The sequence below is a fragment of the Tenrec ecaudatus genome, chromosome 15 (assembly GCF_050624435.1).
Source record: "Tenrec ecaudatus isolate mTenEca1 chromosome 15, mTenEca1.hap1, whole genome shotgun sequence".
NCBI classification, from domain to species: Eukaryota; Metazoa; Chordata; class Mammalia; order Afrosoricida; family Tenrecidae; genus Tenrec; species Tenrec ecaudatus.
The window spans coordinates 115465999-115486740 of NC_134544.1; the positions used below are offsets into that span (position 1 = coordinate 115465999).

Consider the following 20742-nt stretch of genomic DNA (forward strand, 5'->3'; position numbering starts at 1 on the left):
ATCTTTCACTAACTGAGCACTTCCTTGCTTTTGTGATAAAAATATATTTCATGGTCATTTTGTACTTCTACCACAACCTAGAATTGGCCAGTTCTCCATTGTTAGTTTTCTCGAGAGGGTAATACCTCAGTCCTTGACTTTGTATAAGAAAGAATTCACACAAAGAATCATAGCATTGTGAATTGGGGGGAGTGCAGATTGGGGACCCAAGACCCATCTGTGGACAATTGGACATCCCCTTGCAGAAGGGTCATGGGGAGGAGATGAGCAGTCGGAGTGCAATGTAGCAATGATGAAACATACAATTTTCCTCTAGTTCTTGAATGCTTTCTACCATCCCCCAACTATCATGATCCCAGTTCTACTTTACAAATCCAGCTAGACTGGAGGATGTACACTGGTACAGATAGGAACTGGAAACACAGAGAATCCAGGACAGGTGATCCCTTCAGGACCAGTGATGAGAGTGGTGATATCGGGAGGGTAGAGGGAAGGTGAAGGAGAAAGGGGGAACAGATTATAAGGATCTACATATAACCTCCTCCCGTCGGGACAGACAGCAGAGAAATGGGTGAAGGGAGGCGTTGGATGGTGTAAGATAGGACAAAATAATAATAATTTATACATTTTCAAGGGTTCATGGGGAAGAGGGGAGGAAGGAGTAAAAATGAGAAGCTGAAACCAAGGGCTCAAGTAGAAAGCAAATGGTTTGAAAATGGTGAGGGAAACAAATGTATAAAAGTGCTTAACACAATGGATGTATGTGTGGATTATGATATGAGTTGTGCAAGTCCCCGATAAAATGATTTAATTATTAAAAAATGAAAAGGAAGAATTCATGCCGAAGCCTGGTTTGTAATCCAAGTGAGTTTTTATAAAGAAGCTTCAGGTTTTACAGTCTCAAAAGAATCCACACTATTAGGAGCTGATACCAAGGGCTCAAGTAGAAAGCAAATGTTTTCAGAATGATGATGGCAACAAATGTGCTTGACACGTAGATTTATGTATGGATTGTGATAAGAGTTGCCAAGCCCCCAATAAAATTATTGGGAAAAAAAGAATCCACACTATTTCAGGGAAGTGTGCCAAACTACAGCATAAGCCACACTGGGGCTCACAACTGAACACAGCAACCTCGTGGACTGCATACCCACATGTGGTGAACTGAGGCCAGAGACCATGCACAGCCAGAGCAAGCACAGGAGCAGGGTAAAAGAGAGGAAAGAATCCTTTCTCACCTGCCACTGACTGGGGTTGGGCGTTGCGGGTGTCAAAGAGGCGTCCCCCCTGCTGCCAGGGTATTTCAAACCGCTGGCTGGGGAGGCATGCTTGAAGGTTTTGGTTGACCCCATTGGCTGAATCAAGCCTACCTAGGCCTAGTTTGGTCCATCCCACCCCACTCAGGGGTCTGAATTGGAGCATGCCCAGTTAAGGTCGTTATGGGTGGCTAATGGTCACCTGATTTTTCTTCCCAGCCTCCTGCAGGAGGTCTGTGCAGGCATAGGAGGGACAACCCCCGCCCCGTCTGGCTCCCTAACTCAAGGAGCACCAATGCTGCATGTACTCGTTATCTCTGCGATGCTGCGTGTCCTCATTATTCGCAGGATGCCTCATGTGTTCTCTCTGGGGATGCCGCGTGTACTCATTATCTCTGGGGGTGCCGTGTGTACTCATTATCTCTGGGGATGCCGCGTGCACTCAGTACTATTGGGGTTGGATGTCATCTTGTCTAGGTCCTCTCAACTCTCTCCTCCCCACTCCACAACACAGCTTGAAAAATATGAGCGTAAAAGAAGTCACATAATTTTATTATATTGGGGCTTTGATTTTAGAGCGATAATCAGCGTGTTATCAAGTAACATTTTGCAATCTGTGGAAAGTAAACTTTTATTCTCATTACCCTCCCCAGGTATGTGTAATCCTCGAAATTATAGTGACACACCTCCAACTTCAAAGAGTACCGTGGAGGAGCTGCATGAACCGATCCCTTCTCTCTTCCGGGCACTCACCGAAGGAGACACTCAGTTAAATTGGAACATCGTTTCCTTCCCTGTGGCAGAAGAACTTTCACATCATGAAAATTTGGTTTCATTTTTAGAAACTGTGAACCAGCCACACCACCAGAATGTGTCAGTTCCCAGCAACAATGTTCACACACCGCATGCCAGTGACAAAGGTAATGACCAATGCTTCTCTTTCTTCTCTCTTTTCCACTCATCCTCAGCGGTCTATGAGCCTGCATTTAGGTTATCTTTAGACGTTTTTTGGTGTTTTTTAAGGGGTGGGGGGAGGCTAATTCTTTTATTTATTTTTTTAAACAAATGATCCTAGAGATAGAAGCCCTGGGGAAGGAAGAAGTGGGGAAGTGAGACCCCAGCCCTGCAACCGCTCACCACTTAGCCCTTTCCTCCTTCTATGAGGGGGTACCAAAAGAACCCAAATTCAGCCAGCCCACCCTACCCCGCCCAAACTATGTATTTAAATTTTTTACAAAACAACCTTATCACCTTCCATGTACTCTCCATTGCACTTAATACATTTGTCAAATCTGAGAGTCCATTCTTGGGAACATTTTTCACACTCATCCTCTTGATTGATGACAGCTCCTCCTTCATTGTTTTCTTTACCTCTTCTGCATCCTCAAATCACTGTGCTTTCATGGCCCTCTGCATTCATGGAAACAAAAAGATATCTCACAGAATAAGGTCAGGTGAGTAAAGTGTGTGGGGCAAGAGAGGCATGCTGTTTCTTGCCCCAAATTGGAGCACTAAGGTGGCTACGTGAGCAGGTACATTGTTGTGGTGGCAAAACCAGTCCCTATCTACCACAAATCAAGTCTTTTTTGTTGCACACTGTTAAGCAATCTTTTCAGAACCTCTAAATAGAAAGCTTGATTAACAGTCTGACCTGGTGGAACAAACTCCAAATGCACTATTGTCCTCACATCAAAAAAACAAATGAGCATCAGTTTTTGGCTAATACTTTCACTGCATCTTGGACCTCTACCTTAGTATCATTGGTTCTTACTCATGTGCTGCTACCTCCAGATATCATTGAATGTTGGCTAGTTCTTTTTTGCACAATGATTGTGTCTTCTTTCTATCTTCCTTTGGTGTCTCCTATATTGTTCAATATTTTGCCAATAGAATCTTTCAGTATGGCAACTTGAGGTTTAAGTTTTTCTTGAGTTCTTTCTGTTTAAGATATGCTGAGCGTATTCCTTTTTTGTTTTTCTTACTCTAGGGCTGTGCACATTTCATTATGGTATTTGGACCTGCCTTTTGAAATTTTCTGTTCATCTCTGTGGTGTCATTTCTTCCATTTGTTGTAGCTACAGTTTACAAGAAGTCCTAGAGTTGCTTCTGATATCCACGTTGATCGCTTCTTTCTTTCTTGTCTTTTGAATGACCTCTTGTTTTCTTCATGTGTGATGTGATTGATGCCATCCACAGCTCATCAAGTGTTCTGTCGTTAGTGTTTAACACATCAAATCTCTGCTTGCGATGGTCTCAATTCAGTTGGGACACCCTCAAGGTCGCATTGTGGTCTCGTGGACTTGTTTTCCTTTTCTTCAGCTTCAAGTGGAACTCACATACGAGCACTTCATGGTCTGCTCCACAGTCAGTCCCTAGCCTCCTGTTAGCTGCTGATACTGAACTTCTCCATCATCTCTTCCCACAAATGTAGTCATTTTATTTCTGCATATTCCACCTAGAAAAATCCATATGAATAGTTGCCTTTCTATTGTTGGAAAAAAAGATATTTGAGATGAAGAAGCCTTCAACCTTACAAAATTCTGTCATGTGAGTCTCCAGCTTTATTTCTTATCACCCAGACCTATTTGTTTCCAACTCTTGCATTCCAATAACCAATATTTGTCAGTGCATCTTGATTGCATGTTTGAACGATTTCCAACTGAAGTCATTGGTAGAATCCTTCAGTTTCTGCATCACTAGCTTTAGTGGTTGGTACATAAATTTGAATAATAGTTGTATTGATTGGATTTCCTTGTTTGCAGATAGACCTTACTCTATCACAGAAGCACTGTACTTCAAGATAGATCTTGAAATGTCCATTTTTGACATTTAATGCAGCACCATTCCTCTTGATTATGTCCTATCTGGCATAGTAAACCAAAGATTTTCTGATTCAAATAACCAAAGCTAGTCCATTCCTGTTCATAATGACCCTTTGTAGTGTTTCTAACCCTGTAAATCTTTACAGGAGCAGCCAGCCTCATCTTTCTCCTGTGGAGCAGATAGTGAGTTTAAACCACCAACTGTACAGTTTACCTGTTCAATGTTTTATTGATTGTCCTGGGTCGACCTGCAATCATCGAATTAAGATAACCAAACATTAATAATATTCAATTGGGTATTGAAGTGTTTTCTGGTTTCCTCTTTTCTTGCACTTAAGGTTTTTTAATTTTTCAGAACACATGTGCACTGTGGTCTACTTTGATGACTGTATGTCTATACACCAGTGCAAGGTATCCTGTGAGTCCATGGGGGCGTCCAAGTACCGCTGGTTCCACAATGCGTGCTGTGAGTGCATCGGGCCCGAGTGCATCGACTACGGCAGCAAGGCTGTGAAGTGCATGAACTGCATGTTCTGAAGAAGGACAGGAAATACTGAGCTAAGCAATTTTGTTGAAAAGAAAGATGTGAAAAGTGTTCAGTAAGATGAAGAGGATACTAAAAACCTGAAATATGTTACTTTAAATATATAACTCTAGTAATTTGATAAATTATATGATTATAGTTGCTCTTATTGACTTTTTTACTCCAGCAATAAAGCCTTTCCTTGGATCCTTTAAGTCTTTGTACAACTTTGGTTATTTAAGGTACAAGCATAAAGATAATTCCTTGAAAGACATGAGGCATTACACATACAGACTGATGCTATTTTCTTTAGCATTCCAAAGCGTATTGTTTTGAAGGTTATGAAGGAAGCATGTCCAAGTAAGTTAACACTTGTTCAAGGTACGTGGGGGTACCCAAAAAAACCTGAATGTTTTTTTTCAAAGCTATGTATTTAATTTTTTTTTACAAAACAACCTGTCATCTTACTCTCCATTATACTTAATACATTTGTCAAATTTGCAATTCATTCTTGGAAACATGTTTCAAACTCATCTGTTTGGATGGCTGACAGCACCTCCTTCATTTTCTTCATCATCATCAAATTGCTGTGCTTTATGTCCCTCTTCATTCACGGAAACAGCAAAAAGTCACATGGAGTAAAGTCAGGTGAGTAAGGTGTGTAGGGCAAGAGAGGCATGGTTTTGGGGGGATTTTTTTTTGCCAAAACCTGGCGCACAGAGATGGCTGTGTGAGCAGGTGCATTGTTGTGGTGGCAAAACCAGTCCCCAACTGCCACAAATCTGGCCTACTTTTTCACACTGTTACACAATCTTTCAGAGCCTCTCCATAGAAAGCTTGATTAACAGTCTGACCTAGTGGAACAAATGCCAAATGCACTACAAGTCGACATTTTCATCTGTTCAGGAAATTGATAAAAGTCTAGAATGAGGTTTGTCATCAATTGACATTTCACCTTTTTGAAATGAAAAAAATTATTCGTGTACTTTAGCTTTCCCCATAGCACTGTCCTTGTAAGCTATGTGCAACCCCACTACAGTTTCTGCGACATTTTTCACAAGCAGGAAACAAATTTCACAGCCTCACACTGTTCTCTGCAATCAGCCATCACAAAAACGAGGTTGGAGCAAAACTGCTTCTACAAAAAAATTCACTTTGACCAGAGAGAACCTTCCCAAGTGACGCCACTGTGTGCACTATCTCAGAGCAAGTTGCTTGATGATTGCCCAGTGGTAAAAATGCGGACTACAAAAGCTCCACCCAGCAGAGCTTTTGGGGGGGAGGGTTTTTTGGGGTACCCCCTCATATTCTTAAGACACTGAGTTTTTATAGATACCTACTATTATTCACAGTGCCTTTCATTGTTTACCAGTTTTATGAATTACTCAAATATGTCATTCAAAAATGTTATAAAAATCACATACAAAATATAGTTTCCAGTTATGCTTGGTTTCAGAGAGGAAATGCTTACTATACAAGGATAAGCGAAAACAATATTGCTACGACAGCTTCAGTTCACATTCCAACCAGAACGTCTTTAAGCACATATTCGCCGCTCCAGACAAGTTCTCTGACTAATACACTTGTGTTGGTCTCGTTAAGGTGCCTGAAAAAAGGAAACAGTGTCTAATCAAAATAGTGGCATCAGAGCATCTATGCTGTGACAAATTCAAGGCAGCTCAGAAAGTTATGGAAACTGGTTTTTGGGGACTCCATATGAGTAATTTTAATAGATTTTTCTCAGAGAATACAGGATGATCGTGCAAATTTATTAGGAAGAATGGAAGAGTGGATTGGTGAGAAAAAGTCAGGAAATTTTTCTGTCATGATAATGCCCCTGTCCATTCTTCAAGGGTTGCAAGGACGACCTTAAGAGACTTTTGTTGGGAAACCCCATCAACTCGACAATCTATAGATAGATAGATATCCCAAACTCAAAAAACATTTAAAAGGAATGTAATTTGAGCCCCTTTTTGATGCCAACACTGCCATTGTGATTAGAGAGATGGAAATAGCCATTTCGGGTGAGTATGGATCCAGTTGGAGGATATGTTGAAAAACAATAGCTTCACATTTTGATGTTTAGCAAAGACTTATATTATTTTGTAGCAATATTTTTTAACTTACCCTTGTATTTTACGGTTTAAAACTATTCTATTGTAGATTTTGTCCTGAAATATACATACCGACAAAGTTTTAGGAAAACTTCCTCATTCTCCTTGCCCAAAGTGCTTATGTGGGCCATGAGGAAACATCTAAATTAGAATTTCGTGAATACTATGAAAATGTACACTGCTAAGGGAAATAATTAGAATGCTAAGGTATTTCTTGTATACCAGCTTAAAGAGCACTAGGGATGAGTCATAACTGACAAATCCAGCTATAACTAGAGCAACAAGGACCTGCTCATCCCTCTGATGCTGTGCTGCCAAGCAAGCATGTGTCCGCCTATGAACAAGCAAGCAAGACTGGATAACTAGGAATTAAGAAAACAGAATTATTGACATTCATTTTTTGTTGCATAATAGTTCATTTGTTATGCTTATATCTGAATCTGGTATTTTTATCAAGTATAATTATATAATGGGATGTTAAAATTAAGAAATGTTAAAAAATCTGCTTAAAACCACAATTGTCTCCTTATGCACTGAAGAGTATTTTGTCAGCGTTTTATATAGTTTCAATAAAGATAAACTTAAACACTATGTGCCTTTTCTAGTAACAAAATTTCAAACATTAAAGCATAAATAATTAGTTTACAGAGACTTAACTTTATAAGGTTACTGATTCATTTAGTATATATATGAATTACAAGTAAGTTTTTAGGAACACCTTCTGTAAACAGTAGAGAGTTCATTTGTAATTTTATGATTAGTATAAAATTTAAAGCCTTGATACCATTCCTGCTCTTTCAGACAACTGTAATGAATACAATTAAGGTAAGGTAGCCTTCAATTTTTACAATTCAGATCATGAATATATTTTTTAATAGAAAAAGATTTAGATATTCTTTTCTTCCTTGAAAACAACTATGTTCCCTTTTTAAATAGTATGAAACTGAGGGTTTCCTTTTACTTAAAAGAGAAAAATTTTTAAAGAATTTAGAGTCAGCTGCTTCATTTCAAGCTGGCATTTTTCAAAGTAATTTCATACCTATAAATTGAATGATGTTTCTTGATTGTTGGTAGCATGCTTCATGTAGCCTTAAATATGTCAAAAATAGATTTTTAACTAGCATTTACCATGTTTTCATATCTTTATAATTAAAATTTTGAGTGTAATATTTCTGTTCCCCCTCCCACAGAGGATGGTTTCTTAAATTGTGTTACATTTTAATTGATTTTTCTTACCTCTGTCTCTCCCATTATGCCTAGGTGTAATAGATTTTCATATTTAAACTTTGCCTAATTTTTGTGTTTTACAAAGGATTTGAAAGACTGAAAAATTCCAGTACTAAATCTATAATGTGTTTTAGATTAATTTAAAAGTATATCACTAGAGAAACCTATAGAAATCTGTACATTCATCAAAATGTAGACCTCTGTTGATATCCCAAGCATAATTCATTTTTGTATTGCTACTTTGGTTTAAATACTTTGTATTTTTATAACCAACCCTTGCTTCGAAAAAGAAAACCAGGAGGGGAAAAGAACTTACTGTCTTATAAACCAATGGCTATTCTAAAGGCAGTGTCAGGAAAGTTCTGTCCTATGGTAAGTTGTGTACTTGCTGGTAGGTTTTCTTTGTCATTCTCCCATAACATCTAATTATTACTGAAATAGTGCTACCAAATCAAATGATAATCTAAGTAAAGTCTAGTCTTAGTTTATACCTACTATAACTGATTGTAATTAGAAGGGGCATCTTTATTAAAGATGTGACTTCTAAAGTCTCAGAAAACAAAACTGATGTTAGAATATTTGAATAATTATTTATGAAATCAGAGAGAAATAACAAAATGGAGAAGAGAACCCAAAAGTTTCCTGGAAAATAAACCACATTTTAAAATAAAAGCCTCTTTGATTCTAGTCTGTCCTACATTCCCAAGAGTGTGTGTTTATTGTGTTTCATATAACCTACTACATTTAAAAATCTGAGTTTTTCTTTGGTTGTCCTTATAAACTATAGTATTTTCATTAAAATTGAAATGTGTATGTCCTATTTTTTTATGAAACAGATGGCACTATAGATTTTATTCGACCACTTGCTTTTTTTTTTTAAAACGTCTTATTAGGGGCTCATACAACTCTTATCACAATCCATACATATACACACATCAATTGTATAAAGCACATCTCTACATTCTTTGCCCTAATCATTTTCTTTTCTTTTTTTTCCCTTTTCTTTTTTTTACAGTTTATTAGGGACTCATACAACTCTTATCACAATCCATACATATACATACATCAGTTGTATAAAGCACATCCATACATTCCCTGCCCCAATCATTCTCAAAGCATTTGCTCTCCACTTAAGCCCTTTGCATCAGGTCCTCTTTTTTTTCCCCTCCCTCCCCGCTCCCCCCTCCCTCATGTGCCCTTGGTAATTTATACATCGTTATTTTGTCATATCTTGCCCTATCCGGAGTCTCCCTTCCTCCCCTTCTCTGCCGTCCCTCTCCCAGGGAAGAGGTCACAAGTGGATCCCTGTAATCAGTTCCCCCTTTACAACCCACTCACCCTCCACTCCCCCAGCATCACCCCTCACACCCCTGGTCCTGAAGGTATCATCCACCCTGGATTCCCTGTGCCTCCAGCCCTCATATGTACCAGTGTACAACCTCTGCCCTATCCAGCCCTGCAAGGTAGAATTCGGATGATGGTAGTTGGGGGGAGGAAGCATCCAGGATCTGGGGGAAAGCTGTGTTCTTCATCGGTACTAACTCGCACCCTGACTGACTCATCTCCTCTCCTAAACCCCTCTATGAGGGGATCTCCATTGGCCGACACTTGGGCCTTGGGTCTCCACTCTGCACTTCCCCCTTCATTCAATATGGTGTATATATATATATATATATATACACATACATATATTCTTTTTTTTTTTTTTTGCATGATGCCTTATACCTGGTCCCTTGGGCACCTCGTGATCGCGCTGGCTTGTGTGCTTCTTCCATGTGGGCTTTTTTGCTTCTGAGCTAGATGGCTGCTTGTTCACCTTCAAGCCTTTAGGACCCCAGACACTATCTCTTTTGATAGCCGAGCACCATCCGCTTTCTTCACCACATTTGCTTATGCACCCATTTGTCTCCAGCGATCTTATCATGGAGGTGTGCAACCAATGATATGATGATTTTTTGTTCTTTGATGCCTGATAAAACATCCCTTTGGGACCACTCGATCACCCAGGCTGGTGTGTTCTTCCATGTGGGCTTTGTTGCTTCTGAGCTAGATGGCCGCTTGTTTATCTTCAAGCCTTTAAGACCCCAGTCACTATCTCTTTTGATAGCCGGGCACCATCAGCTTTCTTCACCACATTTACTTGTTCACCAACCACTTGCTTTTAACGAATGATTGTATATTGTGTGCACTATTCTGAGAGGTGTATACTTTATTCCTTTGAATGGCTACAAAGTAAAAATTCTGTCTCACTGAGTGGATGCACCATTATGTAATCTCTACAGATAAAAGTGAGCTCTTCCAGTGGCATGTTAATAGTCAAGGGGGGCTTTACAAAGCCCGTGCAAAACTGGAATGGAAAGTAATGAATAACTAGGCATACCCACTCCTTAGACCGCTACAGCGGTGGTTCCCAACCTGTGGATTGCAACCCCTGTGGGGGTCGAACGACCCTTTCACAGGGGTAGCCAGATTCATTAACAGTGGCAAAATTTCATTTATGAAGTAGCAACAAAAATAATTTTATGGTTGGGGGGGAGGTCACCACAACATGAGGAACTGTATTAAAGGGTCCCGGCATGAGAAAGGTTGAGAACCACAGCTCTACAACAGAGACCAGATGAAGCAGACGCACATGGTAATCTTAGAACTCTGAGCTTCAGTGGCAAGGATGGAGAGATGGATTGAATATGAACTAGGAGAAGAAGCTGAGTGGAAGTGACAAAAGATGGGCAAATTGTTGACTGGCCTTACATAGTGCAGGCATCTTGAACTTTTGCATGTAGTGGATTGAAACAGAGTGGCACAACAGTGACGAGATGAGAAAGATGGGATCCTCCCTTGGTCCCCCACCCCCTTGGTGACCAGAGTGTGGTCAGCCTCACCTACTCAGTAGCTGGTGACACCCCTAGCCATCCCACCCACCCCCACTCCAGGGCATGTAGACTTTGGTCTGCCTGAGGTCACAGCCACATGCTCATGGATCTATCACCAGGTGGACCCACGCTAACCCTCATCTGGAGGCATGTGAACTCTGCCTCATCAGATCAATAGAGTTGAGCTAGATAATCTTCAGACATTAATGAAATCATACTTGCACTTAACAAAGCATAGTATACAGCTAATATACAGATAAAACACACTGACCCTATTTGTATCTGTATATTATCCATGAACAAGAGAAAGATATTCAAAAAGGACATGTAAAGAAGAAATACTGACAGTCACAAACATCACCTTTGCAATTAATCACGCAGTCATAACTGATACATAGAACTACATTCCTCCATTAGACATTCTGTATTCCTTTTGCCCTTAGGCAGCAACTCAGATGGTCATGGTTCTTTGCCTGATGGGATGACAGAGACCTTCATTCCTGACGAGTCTGGATCATTAGCATTCATTTCAGGAATGGGTTGCTGTAGTTTACCACTTACTTCAATCACAGAGCATGGTAGTACTAGCAGACGACCTAAGGAATCTCCTGGATTCCAGGCATATTCTTCTTTGCCTCCATTATATAGTACCAATTCAATTTCTCTTTGGTAATTAAGATCAATTGGTAATTAGGATCAATCATGCCACTCAATACAGTAATACCCTTCTTTACCTTTTGGTACAAAGGCATGAGGAACCCAAAATGACCAGGGGACATTCTTGCTGCCAGGTCAGTGGAATCAGTGCTGTTTCCAGGTGGGAGAGTTCCTTTCTTTGAGACCAGGACCTCCAGGCCTGAGGAACACAGGGTTGCTGGGACAGGAAGCAAAAATGCTGCAAGTGGAACACTGGGAGTAATAGTGGTGCCACTCTGGCTTCCACCTCGTGATTCCTGGACTCATGAATCCTGGATATTGGGGACACAGCACCATATATTGGCCATTGCTTTAGAACATATATCACCTCCTGGAGAACATTGAACCAGACCTGCAAAGTGTTGCCACCTACCTGGTGCTGTAATTCTGTCTTTAGAAGGCCATTCCCTCATTCTATCGAGCCAGGTACTTCAGGATAATGAGGAACATGGTCTAAGCAGTGGAGTCCATGGGCATGGCCCCACTGCCACACTGCATTTGCTATGAAGTGAGTTCCTTGATCTGAAGCAGTGCTGTGTGAGATGCCATGCTGGTGGAAAAGGCATTCTGTAAGTCCTCAAATGGTAGTTTTGGCAGAAGCATTGCATGCGGTGAAGGCAAATCCATATCCAGAGTAGGGGTCTATTCCAGTAAGAACAAAATGCTATTGGCAGATTGATCCTATGTAATCAACCTGCCACCAGGTTGCTGGTTGATGTCCCAGAGAATGGCCCCATATCTTGTACTCAATGTTGACTTCTGCTGCTGGCAAATGGAGACCTCAGCAGGGGCAGTGGCCAAGTCAGCCTTGGTGTGTGGAAGTCCAGGCTGTTTTGGTTTTTTTTTTCATATTCCCCTTTGGCAATGACAGGAGTGCAGAAGAAAGAGGACTAGTCTCCACATTAGGTGTCATCTTATCCACTTGATTGTTAAACTTCTCTTCAGAGGTAACCCTATGGTGAGCATTCACATGAGACATGATTATCCTTACTTCTTGGCCCATTCAGAGAGGTCTATACCTCATCTCCATACCTCCTTGTCACATATTTTCCAGTCATGTACCTTCCAAGTCCCTGACCATCCAGCCAAAACATTAGCCACAACCAATAAATCAGCATATAGCCACATACTTGACCACTGCTTTCAGGCAAACTGAACGACCTCAAAGTTCTGCCATCACCACTGTCCCTCAGGGAGATCCCAAGAAAGGGGCTGTACTCTTGCTGTCCACTTTCAAGTGGTGCCTGCATAACATGTAGAGCCATCAGAAAAACATACATCAATTTTCTGTTCCTCAGTCAACTTAAGGAACTTTCCAGGAGGCCATAGGTGCAAGAAGAAGAAAGAAGGAAGGTACTGTGGCAGGAGCGGAGATTGTAGGCAATTGGGCCTCTTATTCATGCAGCTTACTTGTACCTTCAGAGCCTGCTCTAACCACTTCCATCAATGGAGTATTGCTGTGCACATCCAACTTTCTGACTGTGGATCAGATAACACCCAGTTCATGAGGGGCAGCTCAGGCCTCATGATGACTTGGTGACCCATGGTGAGGTGTTCAGTCTCCACTAAGGCCCATAACAGGCCAACAGCTGTGTTTCAAAATGGGAGTGGTGTCTGCAGAGGATGGCAGAATTTTACTCCAAAACTCCAGGGGTCTGTGCTTTGACTCACCAATATGGATCTGCCAGAGACCACATTGCTTCTCTATCTGTGACTGACACCTCAAACACCACTGAGGCAGCTGGATCATATAGTCCTAATGGCAGATCAGCTTGCATGGCAGACTAAACCTGTTGCAGAGCCTTTTCTTATTGTGGGCCACACTCAAAACTGGCATCCTTTTGCATCACTTAATAAATAGGTTGGAGTAGCACACCTAAGTGAGAAAAAGGTTGCCTCCCAAATTTTAAGAGTCCCACTAGGCATTGTGCCTCCTGTGTAGTCACTGGTGGATGGTAGGGAAGATGCAATAGCTTATCCATTTTAGTAGAAATATCTCGACATGCCCTACACCTCTGGACCCCTAGAAATTTCACTGAAGTGAAGGGTGCTTAAATCTTTGTTGGATTGATTTGCCACCCTCTTGCACACACATGTTGTACCAAATGAATCTAGAGTCTTTGATACATCTTCCTTAGTGGGTCCAATCAGCGTAATGTCATCAATGTAATGGACCAGTGTGACATTCGGTGGACAAGACAGGGCAGAAGAATTGATGTACCCCTGGGCTAGTGTGGTGAACAGCACGACTCAGCAACACAGTCCATGGGTTGACTTGGCCCACAGGTAGCACAGCACATGTGTTGAGGCAGGGCAGTTATATCAGGCAGCGCTCTGTTCCAACCACCAGAGAAAGGGGGGTGGAGGGAGGGCTGGCCTCAAAGAACCATTTATCTTGGTCATGCCTCCAAATAAGGTCATCAAGTTATGACCTGATTGACATGTTAGACTCCACCCATATCTTACGGGTGCTATGTTGGCACAAAACACCTATCACATGTACCCATTCCAAAGAAAGGTACCCCAATGGAATATGCAAATTATAGAAGAATACCATTAATATCACATGTAAGCAAAATATTGTTGAAGATCATCCAACAACAGTTGCAACAGTGCATTGACAGGAAGCTTCAGAGGTTCAGGTTGGATTCAGAAGAGGACATGGAACGGAGGGATATCATGGCTGAAAGCAGAGGATACCAGAAAGATGTTTACTTGTGTTTTACTGACTATACTAAGGCATTCAACTATGTGGACCATAACTGTGGTAGTTACATAATCGCTTGTCAATTTGAGGATTGAGAGTGAAAGGGTGGAGTGTAGCCTGTCAATCAGGTGATAACCAATAAGGCTTCTGGTTGGGCATGACCTTCTCCTGAGGATTCTGGGAACTCCTATATTTCCTCCTTGGAAGCAGGAAACACACACTCTCTTTCTTTGCTCACTCCCTGGGAGATGCTCTACTGACAAGCCACATGGAACTATGATAATGCCTTGAGCTGGAGAAGCCATGTGGAGATCCCTGCCAGCACTGAGATGTTTATACCGCCACTGAATCCACAAGACTTCCCACCCACTGACCTGTAATATTCCTGCATTCAGTGTCTTTGCATGTGTTTCGTGAGTCTGAAGAGGGCTTTATACATTTGTATCAGACATATGGGCTTATATCAGACTTACGGACTTGATTTGGACTGTGCTGGGATGTTTTCTCAATATTCAATTGCTCTTGTATATAAAGTTATTGCTTATATACATATGCATATCTATGAATTTGTTTCTCTAGTCTACCCAGACTAACACAACAGGCTAAACTCCACCCTAACAGTTTTATGTCTTCAAGTTGACATGAAATTATATAATTACCACAGACTAAAGGTTATATTTTGACTCCTGTGGATTGTTTTACTTATTAAAAAAATCATTTTATTGGGGGCTCACAACTTTTATCACAGTCCATACATACATCCATTGTGTCAAGCACATTTGTACATCTTTTGCCATTATCATTCTCAAAGCATTTGATTTCTACTTGAGCCCTTGGTATCAGCTCCTCATTTCCCCCCTCCCCACCACCCCCTCACGAACCCTTGATTATTTATAAATTATTATTTTGTCATGTCTCACACTGTCCGACATCTGCCTTCACCCACTCTTCTGTTGTCTATCACCCAGGGAGGAGGCGTTTTACTTTTCTTTAGCTTCAACCTGAACTTACATATGAGCAATTGATGGTCTATTACAGTCAGCTCCTAGTCTGGTTTTAACTGCTAATATTGAGCTTCTCAATCATCTCCTCCCAGAAATGTTGTCAATTTGATTTCTGTATTCCATCTTAAGAAGTTCATGTGTTGTTGAAAGGGATATTTGCTATGAACACTTGTTGGTCTTGAAAAATTCCATGATTTCCAGCTTAATTTCTATTTTCTTCCAACTACTGTTCCTTTCTTTTTGTTTCCAACTGCTGCATTCCACTAGCCGATCATTATCTATGTATCTTGAGGGCACGTTTGATCAATTGCTGACTAAAGATATTGATAGAGTTCTTCAACTTCTGCATCACTAGCTTTTGTGGTTGGTGCATAAATTTGAATAATAATTGTATTTATTGCATTTCCTTCAAGGCAGATCGATAGAATCCTACCACAGACAGCATGGCACTGCAAGAGAGATTTTAAAATATCCTTTTTGGACAAGGAATGCAGCACCATTCCTCTTGATTATAACATTCCAGGAACAGTAAACCATATAATTTTCTGATTCAAAATAGCCAATACCATTCCATTTCAGCTCACTTAAGACCTAGGGTATTGATTTTTATGTGTTCTATTTAATTTTTCACTACTTCAAGTTTTCCTAGAGTTATTTTGAGTACATTCAAGTTACAATGGTCAAGTCTCCTCTGAGAAAGCAGCTTCATCTCAGTCATATTTGGAGTGCCTTCTCACCTGTGGGTCCAGCCTTGGGCACCATCTCCAACAAGGTTCTGCCTCCATTCATTAGGCCTTCAGTAGCTGACAGTGTTTTCATACTATGCATACGGTTTTCAGCGGCTACTTCCTCTGAAGCAGGCAACCAGTTCTTTCTTCATATTCTGTTCATAGTCTGGAATCTTCGCTTAAACTTACATATTTTGGATGACCATACTACCATTTGAAAAACCAGTGACATAGCTTCCAGCATCGCAGCAACACACAAACCCCCCTAGTACAACAAATTAACAGACAAATGATGGTTCTTGCTGTTAGTTACCATCAAGTCAACTTCAACAACACATGGACTTCCAGCCAACTTTTACTTGGGTGCTTATTTACAGAAGTAAAACATGAATTAATGCTCATTGTAAAATTTGCAACAATACAGAAATCAATGGACTAAAAAGCGAAGATCCCTACATACATCCCACTGTATTCTCTTCCCAATAAAATATCACAAATCCTTCCAGAACTATCTAAGGAGGTTTGTAGATTAGATAGATAGAGAAGTTCCTACTCCAGCCCTTCCCTGAGTTCTAGAGTCCTACAAAATTGTTCCTTTCTTCTCATTTCTCCTCAAATCAGAAAGCCAAAAATGTGTTTTTATAGAGCACTTACTAGAGCTGAAAAAGAGATTCCATTTTAAAAGATAATTGGGTCCCATGGATACCTTTGGAAGAAAGGGTTAAAAAGAAAAAACAAAAACACTAGAGAGTGGGATGAGCAATGGTGAATTAAGGAAACTGAAGTGAATGAGTTTAATCAGAATATGTATAAATTCTTGATGTGTATAAAACTACATTTTGCTCTGTAAGCCTTCACACTCATTAACATTTTTAAAAAATCTTACTACGCCATATTGCAGAGTGTAGGCAGAGAGGACTTAAGGTAGTAGGCTGGGGAGGTGCTAATGAAGAGATTAGAACAAGAAAATCTTGGGGGAAGGTGCTGGGAATCTGAGGGAAGTCTGCACATCCAAAGGTAGGCGGCACCTTCTAATGACTGTCCCAGGGAATGGTCCCTCCTCAAGATGGGGCTTTTGAAACTCTGGAGAAGGACCAGATCAACAAGAACTTGACTCCTCTCTCTTCATTTCCTTTGCCATTGTCTTCATCCCAGGAACCTTGGGACAGTAGACCCAAGGACACCTGTTGGACTGAGATGGTAAGGAGAACTCTGCTCTGTCCCTTAGAAGCTCCAGAAGGCTGCTCCGTGGCTGAGACCCATACTGGGCTTAGTCAAACGTCATCTGTAGCAACCTTCACTTGCCTTATTGATGGGAAGGCACTGCCATTTTCAGTTGTGTGGGCACATGACTCCATTTACGTTTCTAACTCACACAGATTGATGTTCGTAGTTGCTGTAAAGTTGGTTCAAACTCATGAAACCCCGTGCATCATGGCCGGAAACATTGCAGAGCCCTGTGCTGTCCCTTTAAGTGATTTCTTTGGAATCTGACTATTGTGATCCACAGGGTTTGGGTTTGCTGATTGCAGAAGTAGATCACCAAGCCTTTCTTTCTTCATGTGGAAACTCTGCTGAAACCTATTTGGCATCATAGTAACATGTGCAAGACTCCACTGACAGAAGGATGGTGGCTGTGTCTGAGGTGCCTTTGCAGGGAATCAAACCTGGGTTTCCCTCATGGAAGGAAAGAATTCTATCACGGAACAACAAATGCACCATGCATATGTATTTTTAAGACATAAATGACATCACATGAAATATATTTTTTCTGTGATTTCCTGCTCTCACTATATCACAGTATGGAGTCCCATCTAATTATATGGAGTTATCTAGAGCAACAAGAGCTTTCTATCAAGAAGTGATTATATATGAAGAAGGCATTCCAGCCCAGTCCAACTCAAGTCCAAAAGTCTGATATGAGTCCCTAAGTCCCTCTTCAGACTCACATAGCCACATGCAATCACAAAGACCCAGGGGTGCAGAATCATGTGGCTCCAAGGTTGGTGGGCACATGACAGAGCGCTGACTCGGGGTCAGTGGCAGAGTCCCAGCAAGCAGAAAGTCAAAGGGGCGGAGAGGGATAGAGGCATTTCCAGTCACCCCTCCTCCCTGCTTAGAAAAAGACCACACGCCCAAGGAGGCCACATCTGGCTGTGATCTGATTGACAGGTTGGGTTCCCCCGTCCCCCTACCCTTTCATACAACTACACGTTGCTGTAATATCATCGAACTACCACTTGATCTCTTAAATTTTTATGGTTGGTTTCCACTAATGATTGTTGTTGTTGTTGATCAATAGGAATAAAATTTGAAGAGGGTTTGAGGAGGAGACTAGTAAGATGAGCCTAGCGTTCATGGCTCAACACCCAGTGGCTCGTCGCGGAGGGCAGCCCACTGAGCTCTAAATCCTTATTCGCTGCTAGTCAGCCCATGTCCTCAGGAAGAAGCTTTATGGAGTAGGCCTCAGCTTGAACAGCCGCTCTAAAGATGATGAGGGAAACCCCCAAGTCAACCCTTCTTGAAAATGTTTTATTTCATTTTAGGTTCTGACAGCACATGCCTAGCAAACTTTCAATGATGTTTTAAAGATCTTAAAACGCTTTCCCCTTCCCTTTTTATTTACTTTTATCTCTTTTGAAGACATCAGTGGCAAAACTTCAAATGCTTAGAACGTCCATTTATTCCAGCTCAGTATATGCTGCCAAAAAGAATTCCCAGAAGCAAAATGTCAAAGTGATCTCTGTGAAAGATGAAAAAGAAAGAATAGCTTATTTCAAATGTCAATGGTTGGTAACATTTTAAACTTATAATTATAGGCTTTGGACTATTTCTTAAAAATTAATTTTCCCCATGGAATTCAGACTTTCTGGAGCCATGGAGTCTGGATGAACTCCCAAAACTATTACCCTGAGGTAATCTTTAAATTTTTAAGCCAAAAACACCTGAATTCTTCTTAAAATTAAGCAATATTTTCTTTTAACCAGTGAAGGAGGTCTGCCGTAACCATTATAGTCTTTTAAGATAGATCTACATGGGATTCTATTGACAGCAGCAACTCAAAAGGTCAGATTGTAAACTTAAGGGTAATCAGAAAAAGAGGGTGGGATTGGTTGCACAACTGGAAGAATATAATCAAGGTCACTGAATTGTATACATAGAAACTATTTGATGGGTGTATATTCCCGGCAACAAAAACAAATTATTTTTTATTAACTAATAAAAAATAATTTTCCCCAAGATCATAGTTGTTTTTCTTCCTCAGAAGTTTCAAACAAACTCAGAGGTAATGTTAACGGATCATTTGCTTTTCATTACAGAGGAGCCAAATCTCTCGAAATTAGCTTTTGTCAGCAAATACACAAGGACCACAATGTGAATGGTGGGGCATGAATAAGGACAGGAGTAAAGCAGAAAAGGATTTGTGGGCCTGACCAGTAGCTTGTCTCTGTGGCCAGCTGAAGCTCTACTTTGCGGGGCTCCAAAAAGAAAAGGATCCCAACTTGTCTTAATCACTCAGGTAAAAACTGATGAGTCAAAGATTGAGATCAAGGCTTGAATATTCCCAGTTCAAGCTCAGAGTGAGGGAATTCCACAAAGTGTCATTCTCTTAGCAAGAATGTTGATACTGTTTGTTTTGTTTCTAATCACTTTATTAGGGGCTCATACAACTCTTATCACAATCCATACATATATCAATTGTGTAAAGCACATTTGTACACTCATTGCCCTCATCATTCTCAAAACATTGCTTTCCACTTAGCCCCTGGCATCAACTCCTCATATTTTCCCCTCCCTCCTCACTCCCCTCTCCCTCAGGAACACTTGATAATTTATAAATTATTTTGTCATATCTTGCACTGTCTGAAGTCACCTTTCACCCAGTTTTATGTTGTCCGTCCCCCAGGGAGGAGGTTATATGTAGATCCTTGTAATCGGTTCCTCCTTTCCAATTCACCCTCCTGGTCCTGAAGGGATCATCCTCCCTGGATTCCCTGCATTTCCAGTTCCTATCTGTACCAGTGTACATCCTCTGGTCTAGCCAGATTTGTAAGGTAGAATTGGGATCATGATACTAGCGGGGGTAGGAGGGGGGGGTCGGGCGGGAAGGAAGCACTTAGAAACTAGAGGAAAGTTGTATGTTTCATCGTTGCTACATCGCACCCTGACTGGCTCGTCTCCTTCCCGAGACACTTCCGTAAGGGGATGTCCAGTGTCCTACAAATGGGCTTTAGGTCTCCACTCCGCAGTCCCCACCTCATTCACAATGATATGATTTTTTGTGCTGATGATGCCTGATACCTGATCCCTTCGACGCCTCATGATCGTACAGGCTGGTGTGCTTCTTCCATGTGTACTTTGTTGCTTCTGAGCTGGATGGTTGCTTGTTTACCTTCAAGCCTTTAAGACCCCAGATGCTCTATCTTTTGATAGCCGGGCACCATCAGCTTTCCTCGCCACATTTGCTTATGTACGCATTTGTCTTCAGCGATCGTATCAGGGAGACGAGCACACAATTAGATGACATTTTGTTCTTTGATGCCTGATAAGTGATCTCTTTGGCACCTCGTGATCACGCAGGCCGGTGTGCTTCTTCCATGTGGGCTTTGTTGCTTCTCAGCTAGATGGCCGCTTGTTTACTTTCAAGCCTTTAATACCCCAGACACTGTATCTTTTGATAGCTGTGCACCATCAGCTTTCTTCACCACATTTGCTTATTCACCTGCTTTGTCTTCAGTGATTGTGTCAGGAAGGTGAGCATCATAGAATGCCAGTTTAATATAACAAAGTA

General features: G+C 41.1%; 1 protein-coding gene across 1 annotated transcript in view; it reads left to right on the top strand.

Moving 5' to 3' along the window:
- Window positions 1-8211, top strand: part of TWSG1 (twisted gastrulation BMP signaling modulator 1) — a 66458-nt gene extending 58247 nt beyond the window's left edge. Inside the window, exons 4-5 of the mRNA XM_075533176.1 lie at window positions 1910-2176; window positions 4434-8211. Coding sequence (XP_075389291.1) covers window positions 1910-2176; window positions 4434-4615 — 449 coding nt within the window. The 3' untranslated portion in view covers window positions 4616-8211. The remainder of the gene's footprint in view (window positions 1-1909; window positions 2177-4433) is intronic.
- The last annotated feature ends 12531 nt before the right edge of the window (window positions 8212-20742 follow it).